At 45.7% G+C, this 16265-nt stretch overlaps 1 protein-coding gene across 1 annotated transcript in view; it reads right to left on the bottom strand.

The window, feature by feature from the left end:
* The window catches only part of DNAH2 (dynein axonemal heavy chain 2), a 1666550-nt gene that overhangs the window by 55584 nt on the left and 1594701 nt on the right, over positions 1-16265 (bottom strand). Inside the window, exon 83 of the mRNA XM_069218683.1 lies at positions 10551-10702. Within this exon, the coding sequence (XP_069074784.1) occupies positions 10551-10702 (152 nt within the window). The remainder of the gene's footprint in view (positions 1-10550; positions 10703-16265) is intronic.

Raw genomic sequence — 16265 nt, 5'->3', positions numbered from 1 at the left:
ACTTGTAATTGTGTCTAAAATAGTGCTTCCCTGATTAAATAATCCAGTCAGGAGACAGTGTACTCCAAAGAAGGTTGCCAATAAAGTGGTTGGTACGAAGGGTATTATAGGAGTAATGTCCTTGAAATAGTAAATTCAGAAAAATATTGTTTTTATTCTTATTAATAGACACAGGCCATGATAATCCCAGACGTTGGCTGGTCTAAGAAATCCTTGCAGTTTAAATAATAGGCAAACGGTGATGCTTATGGTGTAAATATTGGGTGTGGGAGAAGGGGTTTGCTATGACTGTTTAACTGTATGAGTGGAGGGCCCCCGTTTAGCCTCAGCTCCTTCTTGGGTGTAATGCCGGTGGAACAATGTCTGTTGCAAAGTGGGTATGAACTGTGTACAGTTAGGTCATAAACCACTTTCCATCTCTTGGAGGCACATTGCTGAGTGGTGTGTGGAAGAACTAAGCATCCCCAAGCAAAGCGTGAGAAGTACACTGTCTACAAAGAGCAGGAGGCTAGCACTTTCTTCAATGACATAAGGGCACAAGAGTGAAGGAAGTTACCTTTATTTCATGGTAACACTCTATCCTGGTTTTCAACAGATTCTTTATCTTAGAAAACTGGCAGCAGAAAATACTTAAACTTGTGACTCTGAGATGGATCGCATGTCAGGAAATAAAAAAATGTGTTACCTTTTAAGAGTAGTTTTCCAGTGTAGGCAGATTCTATTTTGAATTTTAAGAGAGCGCATTACATTATTCATTTTACACTGCACAAGTTGAAGCATATAAATATTTCTAATGCATAATCTGAAAAAAAAGAACGTTGGCAGATCATCCTTTACAGGAGAATATCATGGTTGCCTTTAAATTCCAGACGTTACTCCTTTCTTAGCTGACTAGTTTTGCATTTTAAAGGATGGCCAACTTCTCTCTTTTGTTATGTCTCTTACTGTACCAGGTAATTTGTAATGCCTGCTTCTGCTGCACTGGTTATCAGTGAGATTGGAGGGGAGGAGTCAATGTTTAGATGCTGCTAAGGGCTTTCACGCAGAAATTAATTGTTGTCGGACTCCTATCCCATGTAAAGGTTTCCTGTGGTGAAAACCAGGCAATTGTTGTGTCTGGTGAAGAGATGCCTGCTGCTGTAGTATCAGAAATGTTGAAATGAGGAGCATAACATCACAGTGCTAGTACAAAAGAGACCTTCAACACTACAGTCAATTCTATTGCATTTTCGAGGACGCTGATGTCCCATCCTCTGTTGGAGGGTCCACACAAATATTCATGATTTGACACTCAACCAAAACCAATCTTGGCCTTGACATTTTGGGGCCCGATCAGCTAAGTGTCTCTCTGCTTACTCGTAACCCATATTAATTTCATGATATTTCCATGTGGGGACTTTTGTCACCCTTTGCTCCATTCATTGTTTCTACCAGAAATGATTATACCCCCTTCCTAATCATCAAATGCTATACTAGTAAGCACCAGCCCAGTGATGAACCATAATTGCTTCACCCAGGGTTTAAAACATTGAACCAAAAGGGGTTGACGTTTGTGTCTTACAATGCCATCAACTGGTTTTCTTCTTTATTAATTACTTATTTCCTCATTTGTATACGATAATGATTGTTGCAACTCCCATATATTTCCACATGCTATTTTTCATTCACTTTTCTGCACAAGCAACTGTTTAAGCAGAGCGCCACAAATTCTCTATTAACTGCTTGAGCAAAGTGAAGTATATAATGCTAAGTCGTACAAAACAATATGAATAATTGGAATATTTTTTGTGCTATGTATGCGTTAATATAAGGAACTGTTTAGGAGTGTGACAATAACCAGACCTTAATTTGATGATTTTCTACAATTTATTTGACTTGATTCTTTGAAGTGACCCAGAATATCACGTTTTTCAAAAAACATTCTTGGCAGAATAATTTGTTGATCCATTGTTTTTTATGTTATGAAGATTGGATGGGGCATATGTCCCACACTTATTTATGCGCCTAGGCTCTACGCTGGCTGACTTGGTGCTATTCATTCTCTAATATACTACCTGCACAGCCCAAGAGGTGGCCTCTATCCTAGAGACTGAAAGAGTCAGCAGGTGGGCCTGCCTAGTTAGGCTGGAACTGTCCACAGGAAAAGCAAGACTTAACACACTGCTACAAGTCTACATAGTGTTTGATGAACTGAGAGCTGGTTTCAGGAAGGGGATTTGCTTGACCTCTTGGTGCAGTGGGTCTCCAGCACCACATCCAAAAGGAGAGACTGGCTGGACAGCTCTGGACTCTTGTGAGAAGGTGAGGAGCTGAGCTTTTATCAATGGTGCAACAGAGGCTCTGGAGCAGAAGACAGTTTAGTCCTCAGATAGCGCTAGGTAACTTTTCATAGGACTTTTGCAAGCAGATGCAGCTGAGGTTGTCTGATACTTTCACCTTTTCAGGGTTACTTGTTTAGAAACAGTGAAGATGACTTCAGGGTAAGAAGGGGAGGAAAGGTGCCTCACTACCTCTACAGCACAAAGAGTGCTCTGGCCCTGTACCTACCTTCTGCTCTACAGCACAAAGAGTGCTCTGGCCCTGTACCTACCTTCTGAGTCTTCTTCTATATGATGAAATATATCTCGTCTGGGAATTCCACACCCAAAGCTTGCATACAAGCTAAGTCGTTCCAAACAGATGGCTTGAACCTGTGGTAGAAAACAGCACGAGTGTGCAGCAGCTGACAATTCCCCAAATGAGATATGCAGATGTTTTGCAGGGCAGCTATAGAAGAAAATAAGTTACTTAACTGTAACTGTGGTTCTCCAGTATTGGTATCTTTCATAGATTCACATGCTTGAATCATTCCCCGTCGTCGAAGTGGGAGTCCCACGGTACATAGAAAGCAATAAATAGATAAAGAAAAAACTTTTTTTTTTTTTTTTTTCACTGTAGTCAATAGGAAAAAACATTCAGTTTTGTAACTATCAGCCTCATTAGAAAAGGCCCAAACTTCAGCCAATCAGGCGAGACCACCCCTTTAGAATCCTCAGCACAGAGGCTCAGTCTCTCAGATTTCTCCGCACTAGTGGTTACACGAAAAATAAAAGAGGTGAGCCCCTATGGGGAGGAGGGTGGGTCGCATGTGAATCTATGAAAGATACCAATACTGGGGAACCGCAGTTACAGGTAAGTAACTTATTTTCTTCTCCAGTATTAGGGTATCTTTCATAGATTCACATGCTTGAATCAGAGTAATCAGCAGTAAGAAAGATGGTTGAGTTCTGAACACCAGAAACATGTCTGTTCACAATTCTTCCTATGTGGACTCACATAGGTAGTTAAATTATGCTAATCAACCTTGCAAGAGATTATATACATGAATATATACATATACAGATATATATATCTACATGAAAAATATTAGTCTGGTAATACATAGAGGATGGAGGGTAAAGAGATTATTGGCTCACCTTATGCAAATAAATTACGTAATACTGCTTGTCCTACCACGGAATCCATTCTGTCAGTAGCTTCCAGGCAGTAGTGCTGGGTGAAGGTGTGGGCACGTGTCCACGTTGCCGCTCTGCAGATCTGGCTCAGAGGGACTCCTGCGAATAGAGCTGCCGAAGTGGATACCGCTCTAGCGGAGTGCGCTCTGACATTGGATGATAACGGTTTCCCTGCTAACTGGTGGCAGAGTTGTATGGCAGAAGAGATCCAGCGCGCTATGGTCTGCTTAGTAACGGCCTTGCCTTTATTGATCCGCCCATAACTAATAAACAGTTGCTCAGATTTACGGAAACTGTTAGTCCTTTGTATATAGAATTTTAAACATCGTTTAATGTCTAGAGAATGTAATGCACGCTCCGCTGGAGTTTGCGGATTTGGAAAAAAATTTCTCAAAACCACCGGCTCATTTAGATGAAAAGTCGATGGAACCTTGGGGATAAATTTTGGATTAGTTCTTAAAATGACCACCTCTGATTTGAATTATAGAAAAGGTGGTGAGATTGTGAAAGCCTGGATATCACTAACCCTCTTCGCTGAGGTGAGAGCCAGAAGGAGGGCTGTTTTCAAAGAAATATATTTGAGGTCTGCCTTATGAATGGGCTCAAACGGATGTTTCATTAATTGGGAGAGCACAATATTTAAATGCCACGGAGGTGGAGGACGGTGAATCGGTGGAAACATCCTGAACAATCTCTTTAGAAATTGCTTTATTATCCTGGATGACCATAAAGATGGTGAGTGAGATGTTTGTCGGAAACGGGATATAGCAGTGAGGTGAACCTTGATAGACGAATGGGAAAGGCCTGATTTAGCTAAATGCAACAGATATGGTAGAATCTGTTCAGGAGAGGAGTTTAGAGGATGAACGTTGGAAGTTGAACACCATATGCAAAACCTTTTCCACTTGAACTTATACGTCCTGTTTGTAGATTGAGCCCTGGCACAGGCAAGTACCTCCCTGCAATCTGAAGGGATATCTAGGCCGTCAAATTCATAGAATTCAGGAGCCAGGCTGATAATCGAAGAGATGTCGGGTTGGGATGATGGACCTGCCCCTGATTCGTTGTTAACAAGTCCGGCAGTGTTCTGAGCCGTATGTGAGGCTGCTCCGAGAGTAATAGAAGTTCTGTGAACCAAAACTGGCGTGGCCATTTGGTAGCAATTAATAGAAGCCGGCATGGCTCCCTCTTCATTTTCTACAGAAGTCTCTGGATTAGTGGAAGTGGGGGAAAAGCGTATGCATAAATCCCTGACCATCTGATCAAAAACGCATTCTCCTTTGATCCCTTCTGTGGTCGCCAGCTTGCGAAGTGTTGGCATTTCTTGTTGTCTCTGGTCGCGAACAGATCCAGACTGGGCTTGCCCCAACGACGAAAGAGGCGGTCAAGAACTGACTGATTGAGTTCCCACTCGTGGCAGCTGGTTCGAGTCCTGCTTAAGGCATCTGCCCAGGTGTTGGAGATCCCCGGAAGATGTTCTGCTCTGATGGATATCTGATGTTGAATCACCCAATGCCACAGTTTCTGTGTTTCTAACGACAATGCCTGCGATCTTGTGCCCCCCTGTTTGTTGAGGTAATGCATGACTGTGGTGTTGTCTGTTCTTATCAAGACTGAGGAACCCCTGATGTTGGTGAGGAAGGCCTTGAGTGCCAAGGCAACTGCTCTTAACTCCAATACGTTTATGTAAAGAGTCGACTCCTGAGTGGACCATTTCCCTCTCAATGATAGATCTTGCAAATGTGCGCCCCATCCCTCTAAGGATGCATCTGTTGTTATAATATGCACTGGCTTGTCCTTCAGGAATGAGAGACCTTCCGAGATGAGGGGGGTATCCTTCCACCATTTGAGAGCTTGTTTTGCTGATGGGGTTATCCGAACTACATCGTCGAAAGATCCTTCTACTTGTTTCCATTGATTGTCTAATTGCTGTTGAAGTGTTCTCATGTGCAGACGACAGTTTTCTATCAATGGAATGCAAGACGAAAGCATCCCCAGCAAAGACTTGTAAGTCCGAACAGAAGCGGACCTTCTTTTGCTGAGACGTGTTGCTAGATCTTGAAGTCTCTTTCGTCTGTCGTGCGAAGCAAAGGCTCTTGCTTGGACTGTGTCCAAGACGGCTCCTAGAAAGGTGATGTTCTGGGAAGGATCTAGATGAGACTTGGGGTAATTGACTGTTAAGCCTAGTGTCCCGAAGAGAGATAGACATGTCTTCGTGTCCCTGGCAGCTTTTGACATTGTTCGTGCCTTTATTAGCCAGTCGTCTAAATACGAGAACACCTGTATCCCTAGTTGCCAGAGGTGGGCTGCAACTGGTGCCAAAACCTTGGTGAATACTCTTGGTGCCGATCTGAGGCCAAAGGGCAACACTCTGAACTGGTAATGAGTGCCTGCAACCCTGAATCGTAAGAATTTCCGATGACTGGGGTGAATGGGGATGTGGAAATATGTGTCTTGGAGATCTAAGGATGTCATAAAATCCCCCCGGTTGAGTAGGCGTAGGACGTCTTGAAGGGAGATCATGCGAAAAGATTGCTTCTTGAGGTATTTGTTGAGAGAACGAAGATCTAAAATAGGTCTCCAGTCGCCTGTTTTTTTCCGTATAAGGAAGAAGCGGGAGTAAAAACCTGTTCCCCTCTGGTACTTTGGTACGATCTCTATTGCTCCCTTCTCCATTAAGATAGCAATCTGCGCCAGAAGTTCGTTGAGATGGGCCGGCGGGGGACCTCTTGGTGGTACATGAGGGGGAGGCTGATTGAATTCTAGTGTATGTCCTCGGTTGAAAATATCGAGCACCCATTTGTCTGAAGTAATTTGGGACCACTGGTGGAGGAACTTGGAAATTCTGCCCCCTATTAGAGTGTTGATATAGGGGTTGGATGCAGGCATCTGATGAAGGTCAGTGCTTTCTTGCTGCCTCTTTGGCTTTGTAAGTCGACTTTCCTCTCGCTTGCTGTCTGAAATGTGTGGATGACTGTTGTAGAAAGGAATGTGGTTGTTGCTGGCCAAAGGTGGAACAAAACTGTCCCTGGTAAGAGGAGTATTGACGGTACTGATGTGCTCCGCCTCTATAAGAAAAGGTTCCTCTCCCTCTCGCTCCCCAAAAGGGCTGTCTTTTGTATTGTAATGCTGCCAGAGATCTGGCTGTCTCAGTGTCTGTTTTGATAGATTGCAAAGCATCATCTACATGCTTGCCGAACAAGAGTTCACCATCATATGGCATGTCTAGTATCTTTAATTGTACCTCTGGTCTGAACGATGTAGCTTTCAGCCACCCTTGACGCCTGAGTACGGCTGCTCCGGCTAGCTGGCGGAAACCTGTAGACGAGACATCTATGGCGCAGTCTATTATCTCAGCCGAGATCTTCTTACCCTCCTGTAAAATTTTGCGGGCTTCTGCTCTACTATCTTCAGGTAACAGATCTATAAACTGCGACATATCGGACCACATCTGGCGGTCGTACCTTTCTAGGATTGCTAGGGAATTTGCTGCTCTAACTGTAGTGGCCACCATCGTTGAGAACTTTTTCCCAATCAAATCCAACCGACGTCCCTCTTTATCTGGGGGGGCAGTCAAAGGTGAAGATGGATTTCTGGACCTTCTCTGAGATGCCTGCGATATGACCGAGTCTGGTTTAGGGTGACTAACCAAACATGCTGGAGAATTGTCCGGTGCTTTATATTTTTTCTCAAGTCTTGGTAATACTGCTGGTATGGAGGATGGAGTCTGCATGACCTTAAGACCCTCTTCCCAAATGAAGTCAACAATGGGTATAGCTCTTACTGACTTCCTAGTATCCTCCTTGAAGTCATACAGAAAACAGTCTGACTGCTTTGATGTTATTGGCAGTTGAAATCTTTTTGCAGCTCTTTCCATTACACTATGAAAACCACCAATATCCTGCGGTGGAGAGTCTACTGGTGGAGGCGTAGAAGGAGATGGTGTTTGAATTTGATATTCATCCCATTCTGGAATGATTGAGTCAGTGTCCTGAATTTCACCTTCTTCCTGCTCATCCTCAGACGAAGGTGGATCAACCTCCTGTCCAGATGAAGGACCTGGGATAGGTTCCGTAGATTCAGATGGTCGAACAGGGGTGGATATTGGTGTATGCGAAGGTTGTACCGGAAATCTAGAATAATAGTCCTGCATCATTTGCTGTAGGTTAGCTATCAAAGAGACAGGCATCTGGACCGTCTGCTCCTGCTGCTCTTGAGGTTGCAGGTGACTCTGCCTCTGCTGATCTAAATAAAGCTGGTCACTTTCTTCTTCATCCTCCTCCTGACATTTAATCCGTAGTTCTGAGGGGCTACGTGCCACTGGGAAAAACCCATCATCCGAATATACATCATCCTCCTCCTCCTCGTCAGCAAAGAGATGTTGCAGAGGTACTGGTGTGACTTTACTAGGTGATGTATGGGATGGAAGTAGGAGAGAAGACTTGCTTTTTATTGGTAGAATTCTCTGAGGTAGGTAAGGAGATGCTCCAAAATGCTTGGGTATAGGATCAGGAAACTGAGCCGTCGACGGAGTCGTCGTCGACAGTGCGTTCGTCGATGGTGTTCTCGTCGACGGTGTAGGCGTCGACGGAGCCGTCGTCAGGGGAGACGTTATCGGTGATGCGAGTGTCGACGAAGTTGCCGTTGACGGTGCCAATGTCGACGAAGTTTCCGTCGACGGGGCTGCCGTCAACGGAGGTGCCGTTGACGGGTGTGTCGTTGATGGAGTAATCGTCGCTGAGGGCAAAATGGATTGCCGCGCCGTCGCTGCCTCCGTCGGTGGGATCATCGACGAAGAGCCCCGGAATTTACCCATCGATGAGTGCGTCGACGATAGAGACTTAGAGGGTTATTACAACTTTGGAGGAGGTGTTAATCTGTCCCAAAAGTGAAGGTAAAGTGACGGATATACCACCAGCCGTATTACGAGTCCATTATATCCTATGGAACTCGTAATACTGCTGGTGGTATATCCGTCACTTTACCGTCACTTTTGGGACGGATTAACACCTCCTCCAAAGTTGTAATAACTCCCTTAATCTTCTTACCCGTTGACGGTTTCTTTGTAATCTTCAAGGTGTGAGCAGGTGATGGACCGTATTTTAAGCTCACCGACGTTATAGTCGTAGATGACAGTGGAGACGAGGTAACAATCATTGGAGACGACGGAGCCGTAAACGTGGCCGTCGCTGTTGTCGTCGATGAAGGAAGACCTGCCGTCGACGATGCGCTCGTCGACGGTGTGGATTTCCTGGACGTCGACGGTGGCAGGGAACTCAAAGATCTTTTGAGCTTCTTTGAGGAGGAAGCAGGTGTAGATGGCTCTGAACGAACCTTACCACCAAGTTCCCTGGATGTTGAAGCGTGTTCCTCAGGTTTGTCCTTAAATGCATGCAGCTTCTTGGCTGACTTACTGCTCTTGGGGGAGAAGCTCTCCACAGACCTCTTCCTCTTCTTTGAGGCCACTGATGTGTCGCTGTCCTCCTCCTCAGAAAGAGCTTCTCTGGCTTTTCTTTTCTGAAGCCAAAGTAAGAGCCTGGCTTCCCTGTCTCTCAGAGTCTTGTTGGGGAAAGCCCTGCAGATTTTACAGTCCTTGACCTTATGCTCTGGATGGAGACAGTATATGCATTCCTTGTGAGGGTCCTCACAATGAAGCCTTAACTTTCCACAGGTCTCACAAGGTCTAAACAAACCTTTTCTTGCTGTAGACATGATGGAAAAAGTACTACAGTAAGAACAAAAGTGAAAGTTGAAGAATATCTCTTGACGAGAAAGTAAACTGAGCAGAGCTCAGGGAGACTCCCTTACACACGACGTGCAGTAGAAAATCTGAGAGACTGAGCCTCTGTGCTGAGGATTCTAAAGGGGTGGTCTCGCCTGATTGGCTGAAGTTTGGGCCTTTTCTAATGAGGCTGATAGTTACAAAACTGAATGTGTTTTTTCCTATTGACTACAGTGGAAAAAAAAAAGTTTTTTCTTTATCTATTTATTGCTTTCTATGTACCGTGGGACTCCCACTTCGACGACGGGGAATGATTCAAGCATGTGAATCTATGAAAGATACCCTAATACTGGAGAAACTGCCAATGATTCAATATGTATGACATCAGATCGTGTGGCATAAACATCCTGGTCAGAAGAATGCAGCCGCTGAAGAAAAAAAAAGCTGTGAAAAGAACAATGCCCCAAAGGGTAAGGGGAAATTGTTTAGTGTCAAGAAATTGTTGAGGGTTCACGAATGGAGGTATGATCAACACCATTTTGTAAAGAAAAGGGAAAGTGGTGAAAAAGACACATAGATCTAGGGAAGATAAGCAGGCCTTTCACTTATGAAGCTAACGTGTGAGCTATACTTGTGTGCAAAACCCTGTATTAACAGCTCAGGGTCAGTATCTGTTACTGTCACTCGATAACAGGGTACCCACAAGTTGAGAATGGAAAAGAGCTATGACAAAAAAGTAATTTGGAAATACAATAAGTGGTGATGGCTTCAGTAAAAGCTTGAAATTTTTCATTAATAGAAATAAATAAGCCAAAAACGAACAGTATAATTCCAATATGTTCCCTTTACAGAGAGGAAAAGGGCTCACGGATGTGGCATGCCTTGTGTCTGGTAAAACAGTCACCATGGAAAAGTCAAGAGTGGACAGATTAAGACAAAACCACCCAACCAATCATTTAGAACTTGAAGATTCTTCTGTATTTTGGAAAATGAAAGTGCATTTCTAAGACAAACTAGTTACATATGTCTGGACACAGCCATTTCACCTAAATTTCACACAAATGTGGCAAAATCCATAAATGTGAACCAGAAAAATCACACTGTGCAATCTGCACAGATTTCATCTGCAGAACTGAAGAGTAAGCGTCCAACTGAGCAGCTGAACCTCTAACCTTCAATCTTGATTTCAAGTTCTACAAAATGGTCAAACACAGGTTGGCACCATTGCACAAATGCCAATAGCATTTCTCAGTACTTTAGATCTTGAAGTAAAATGGCTCATACGTTCCTTTAGGAGGTTTAACATAAAAGTTTATCAATAATTAACAACCAACCTCATAGTTTCAATTAAAGAATTGTAGCGCTGGATTTCCTGAAGAAGCACCACATTCAGAGGGGAGGGGTCATCAGCTAAAACTGTATTTGTTGTCTCATAGTCAATCGCTTCAGGGATCTTCTGCCGCACGTCTTCCGACAGCTCTAGGACCTACAGGAACCAGACAAACCTCATGTATTGAAGCACTACAGAACAGCAGGGCAACAAAATAAACAGCAATGTGGTGTGGAGATTAATAGCTGGACTGAGTTAAAATGTGCATTTAAAATGACTGAACACATCTCACTCAGTGTCTTATCTACTAACATCCTATGCAGAATTTGTATGTGAGCTAGCCTCTTAACACATTAGGTTTCCCTCAATCCATCATGCAGACTTGTCATCACACTTAGGCATGGGGCCCAAAATGTCAATGAGGGCCTCATCCAGGATATATTTTCTGGATCACCATCAATTATTCCATTACATAAAAGTGGATATTTTAGGCTCAGCCCCAACCTACTTACCAGTGACTGGTCCTTCTAGGCCCTGTCCGACCTGGCACCTCACCTTGAGGCTCCTGCCTCGCTCCATCTGCTGTGTATCCATCTTTGTCCTTCTCACCCAAGATCCTCTCTCTCCTCTGTCTCTCTCTCCCACCCACTCTTTTTCTGTCAAAACACACTTTGTGCATGTTTACTGCTTTATTTCCACTTTTTAGGCTTTCTCTCTTTAGTATCATGCTCTTTTTTGTGCCCACTTTTTACTCCTTCCTGCCTTTCTATCATTTGGGTCTTTCTCTCCTTTGAAGCCTTGCCCACCTCCCTTCTCCTCTCTCCTCCCAGGACCTACTTAATGCTGGCCTCTGCGCAACCACACCTCCACCCATCTGCATCTGGGCTAAACCAAGTGCCAGGAACCCAGGCCAGGCGGCTCCCCTCCCATTCCAGTGATATTCCCCAGCTCTCCTTTGGTTGCTCAACCTGGGACACTTCTTCCCCCCTTTGCTGTTGAACTATGCCACACAATACCATAGGAGCCTTCTCCTGCATCCACAGATGGTTCTTCTACAGCCAACCACACATAAACCCTAAGCAAAAGCCAATAACACCTCCAAAACTCCTACCCAACAACACACACCACAGCAAACTCACACAACAATACTCACTCTTATGCATGTTACTCCGCACAAAATGAGTCAGCAAACACAATATAGAAATCTAGGACCTACTGAGCAGTGACACACCGGACCTTCTCATGAAAACCTGGCACAGCTCCAGATCGGCACCAGGCATTAGGGATCACCATGGCTATTCCAACAGGTTACAAGATTGAACGACGGGAGGAGGACTCACAGCCACCCTTAAAGAATCCATCAAAATGCTCCACATCAGCAGAGAATGCCAAAAGTTCACAGGACACCTGCACTTCAAGCTGCAAACCCACACTGAACGGGACCCTTGCACAGTGACCTCTCAGACCACAAGCCTCACCACAGACTTCGTCGCTCTGCTCACCACACATTTCAGAGCCAACATGCTACTCAGCGACCTCTACTTTCACCTCGAGGATAGAACCAACCTCTGGTCCACGGCACCCTTCAAAAACCTGGTAACACAGGCTTCACCCTACTCGTCCCAGGACCCACACACACCGCAGGACACATTCTGGACCGCATCTTCAACACCAGCAACAGTATAAAATAGAACCCTATCACACCACTCACATGGAGCGACCACTACATCCTCCACTTCCATATTTACACACCAAAAATCAATACACCCACCTGCACAAGCCTACCCAGCCACAGCTGGGGAAAAATCTCCAAAACTGATTGGCTTAGCGCTTTAAGAACAGGTCAACCCAACCCCACAGGGACCAACATTTCTATTACACTCTGGAACTCGTTATCAGCACATGTAATTGCTTCTCTCCAGTGTTGTAGGAAAGTCCCTCTTTTGACATGGTCACCCTCCACCCCCCCACACCCCACCACACACACACTTTTTGCCTGGTTTCTGGTGGAATTTCGACTGAAAGTGCACTATGTCTATGCTAAACACATTCCCGGTGCCAGATCTCTTTCCTTAAAACAGCACAGACATTTTTTCCAATTGGCAAACCTTTAGATGCCACTTTAAGTCCATAGTAAAGATTACCCCTGTTACCTAGGGGATGGGGTACTAAAGGAAGGCCCCTGAGGGCTGAAGCACAGATTGTGCCGTCCTCAGGGATCCTCTCACTAAGTGCACCCAGTGTTGTTTTCGCAGACTGCGTGTCTTGGTGCAGACCTAAAATGAAAACACGTCATGGCATACATCCTGTGTGCCCTGTCATATGCACACTGCATGCAATATATGTAAGGTGCGGGTGTGAGTCAAAAACCGAGCACAGAGCAAAGCACAGGATAAAAAAGAAAGTGGAGTTAGAGCTTGGGGTAATGGCCCAACCTACCAAGAGAAAAGGCATGAAAACTGGGGAGCCAGCTTCCAAACAGATCAAAGAGCAGGACCTCTCTCCTCAGAGAGAGAATCTAAGAGCCTCAGGAGCTTAGGCCTTACACAACAGAGATCCTATGACCAGATCTGAGCCAGGAACAACAAACCTGTCCCACTCTTGAATGCCTGAGGCAGCAGGTTGCTGAACAGGAGAAAGGTGATGTTAGTGGCACCCACAGGACCTATTCGGAGGAGGGAATCCTGTATACTGAGTGAAGAGACCTAGTGCCTCAGCAAAGCAGCAATGCAGAGAGTTCCTCCTACCATTGTCCCATGACATCCCCATAGCTGGGCATCTTTGCCATACAAAAATTTGGAGTTGGTTAGTCAACCATTTGAACTAGCCTGCCATGTCCCAGAAAGTAAAGGAGTTTTGCAGCGCCTGTGCCGCCTGTCAAGCCAGAGGCCAGACAGGTGGCCTATCAAAGGACCCGTTAATTCCACTTCCAGTGGTTGGGGTTCCCTTTGAAAGGGTTGGGATTGACATTGTTGGTCTCCCTGACCCTCCAACAGCATTAGGGAACAGATTTATACTAGGTATAGTGGATCATGCCACCAGGTACCCTGAGGCAAACCCCCTACGGACTATTATTGCCCCTGCAGCAGCTAGATCCCTCATTGTTTTTTTCGAGTGGGTTTTTCTAAGGAGGTATCAACTTCATGTCTGGCTACCTGAAGCGCATGTGGGCTGAGTGTGAAGTACCCTATAGGTTCACCACCCCCTATCATCCCCAGTTCAATTGTCTTGTTGGGAGATTTAACAACACTCTCAAAGGAATGATTAGTGGGCTCCCTGAAAAACTCAGAAGGAGATGGGATGGCCCACTTCCATGCCTGCATTTCGCCAACAGGGAAGTGCCAGAGAAGGGAGTTTGGGCATTCTGTTAGGGGGCCATTTTGCCTTGTGAAGGAAGGGTGGGAGAGACCTCCCAGAAATCCCAAGCAGGACGTAGTGGATTATGTGCTTAGCCTTCATTCCAAGGATGGCTGAGCACATGAAAAAAGCAAACAAAAACCTTGAGGCCAGCCAAGAGCTCCGGAAGCTCTGGTTTTGACCAAAATGCTGCACTGGCTGTATACCAACCTGGGCACAAGGTATGGGTATTAGGGCCTGTGGCCCCTAGGGCCCTCCAAGACAAGTAGAGTGGACCCTAATGTAGGAAGCTGGCCTGGTATGGGGTAGACAACTATGGTATTTGCACCTTATACCAGGTCCAGGCAACCCCTATTAGTTAGTGAGACAGTCTCTAGGATGCCAGAGCTCTCTAGTGGTAGCTGTGGTGAGCGGCCAAGACTTATCTAGGAGGAGTGTAAAGCACTTGCAATACCACAGTAGTCACCCAGTAACTTATCTCACATGAAAGGAACCACACAGTGTTGCAAAAATAAGGGTAATTTATTACAGTAACAATGAACTAGATTACTTATAGACAGTCACCCAACTAGAGGTGAAATACACACTATATATACATGGTAAGTATTCGAATTTAGCATTGAGAAACAACAAGCATTGGCAAGAAATAGCAGAAAACAGCTAGGGACCTATAGGGAGGCCAAATAATATACTAAAATAGTGAAATGTGAAGTGAAGTCCCCCATCCAAGGAGGTGGAGTAGTTAGAGGGGAGCTGGGAGAACTTGGGACTCCCAAAGGTGAGTACCTAGGTGACCCCAAGCGACCAGGCGAGCAGACTTACGTTACCTGGTCTTCCCAAAGACTAACAAGGGGTCTTGGAAAAGGAAGATTGCAAGAACAGAACCAGTCCAGTGGAACCCAGAAGAAGAGGACCTGCAAAAAAAGGGGACAGCATCCAGTCCACGCAGGAATGTCCAGGTGGGGCTGGAGCCACTGCCCACACTTCTGTGGGTGAAGAACCGTGTCGAACGTGGAAGATAAAAATTAGCTGTGGAGCCCAGGAGCTGCAGAGAGGTACCTGGTATCGTGAAGAGGATGTCCCACGCAGGTTGCCGTGTCGCAGATGGATTGGTAGTCAGGACGGCCACCAGCAAGCCTTGGCAAGTGCAAATCTGGACAGATGAGGATTTGCAGAGCTGAAGACAAACAGCAAGGTTCAAGGGACTTGACTCTTGGAGGGGAGTCTTAGCTGACCCTCAGCAGTCGGGAACCCCAGCAGAAGCAGTTGTAACCCCCACAGGTAACCTACTGGTAGCCAGCACAGTAAGTTGCAGTGAAATCCCAATCAACAGACCTGGAGAGGAGTCCCACGTCGCTGGAGCAGCAGAGAGAAGACTGTCCTTGCAAGGATGAAGTGCTGGAGGCTGGGACTACTTGGAGCCTGAGGATCCCACGGAGCAGGAATCAACAAGCTTTTGTTGCTGCAAGAGTCCCAGTGCACAGGGATCCTGTCTTGCAAGGAGAGGCAAGGGCTCACTGTTTCCCAAGTTGGACAGAAGGCAGAGAAGACCAGGAGGACCACTCAGAACTACCACCTGTGTTGGAGGATCCACGCAGTTGCAGGTTGCAGTAGAGAGCAGATCTCAGCAGCCAGACGTCATTGCCTCAGGTGACAGCAGAGGCAGGGGAGTGACTCCTTCACACCAAGTGAAATTCCTGCTTGCCTCTTTGGTGCAGCTGAAGTCTTCTCAACACCAGAGGATGCACAGCCATAGCAGGCGAGGTTGTCTAGTGAGTTGCAAGCTTGTTTGGTTCCTCTGAAGTCCAGCAGCAGAAAAGGTCGATGCAGAGGAGTCCTGGTGGAACCTTACACGCCAAATCTGGGAACCCACCCACATGCGAGTCCCTAAAAAACAAGTTACTTACCTTCGGTAACGAGGTATCTGGTAGAGACTCTATCTAGCTGCAGATTCCTTACCTTAGAATTCACTGGCGTCAGCTTCGAATCCGGAGTTTTTTCTGAGCAGTACCCTGCGCTCGAGCCGTCGGACGGCGTCGTTCGGATACACGTGCGTCGACCAGCTCCGTGTGCGTCGTCAGCGTCGTTGGAGCCATCTATGACGTCATGGTTGTCTATATAGACGCCATCTCGGCGCGCATACGTCAGTTCTTTTTCACAACTTCCCGCGCCAGAAGCGCAGAGTCATGGAAGAACCAACCAATACACTTTTAACCTCTTTGACTGTTTGGAGTAGAAACACTTTCATGCCTATAAGAAAGGCAAAAGTTGCCAAAATCAAAAATATGCATATGTACACATAAAAACATATATACATATGTATACACATATCCACATGAGAAAAAATTTCCCCAGAGCGGGG

The sequence above is a fragment of the Pleurodeles waltl genome, chromosome 12, assembly GCF_031143425.1.
Source record: "Pleurodeles waltl isolate 20211129_DDA chromosome 12, aPleWal1.hap1.20221129, whole genome shotgun sequence".
Classification (NCBI taxonomy): domain Eukaryota; kingdom Metazoa; phylum Chordata; class Amphibia; order Caudata; family Salamandridae; genus Pleurodeles; species Pleurodeles waltl.
This window is presented reverse-complemented; position numbering and strand designations above follow the sequence as displayed.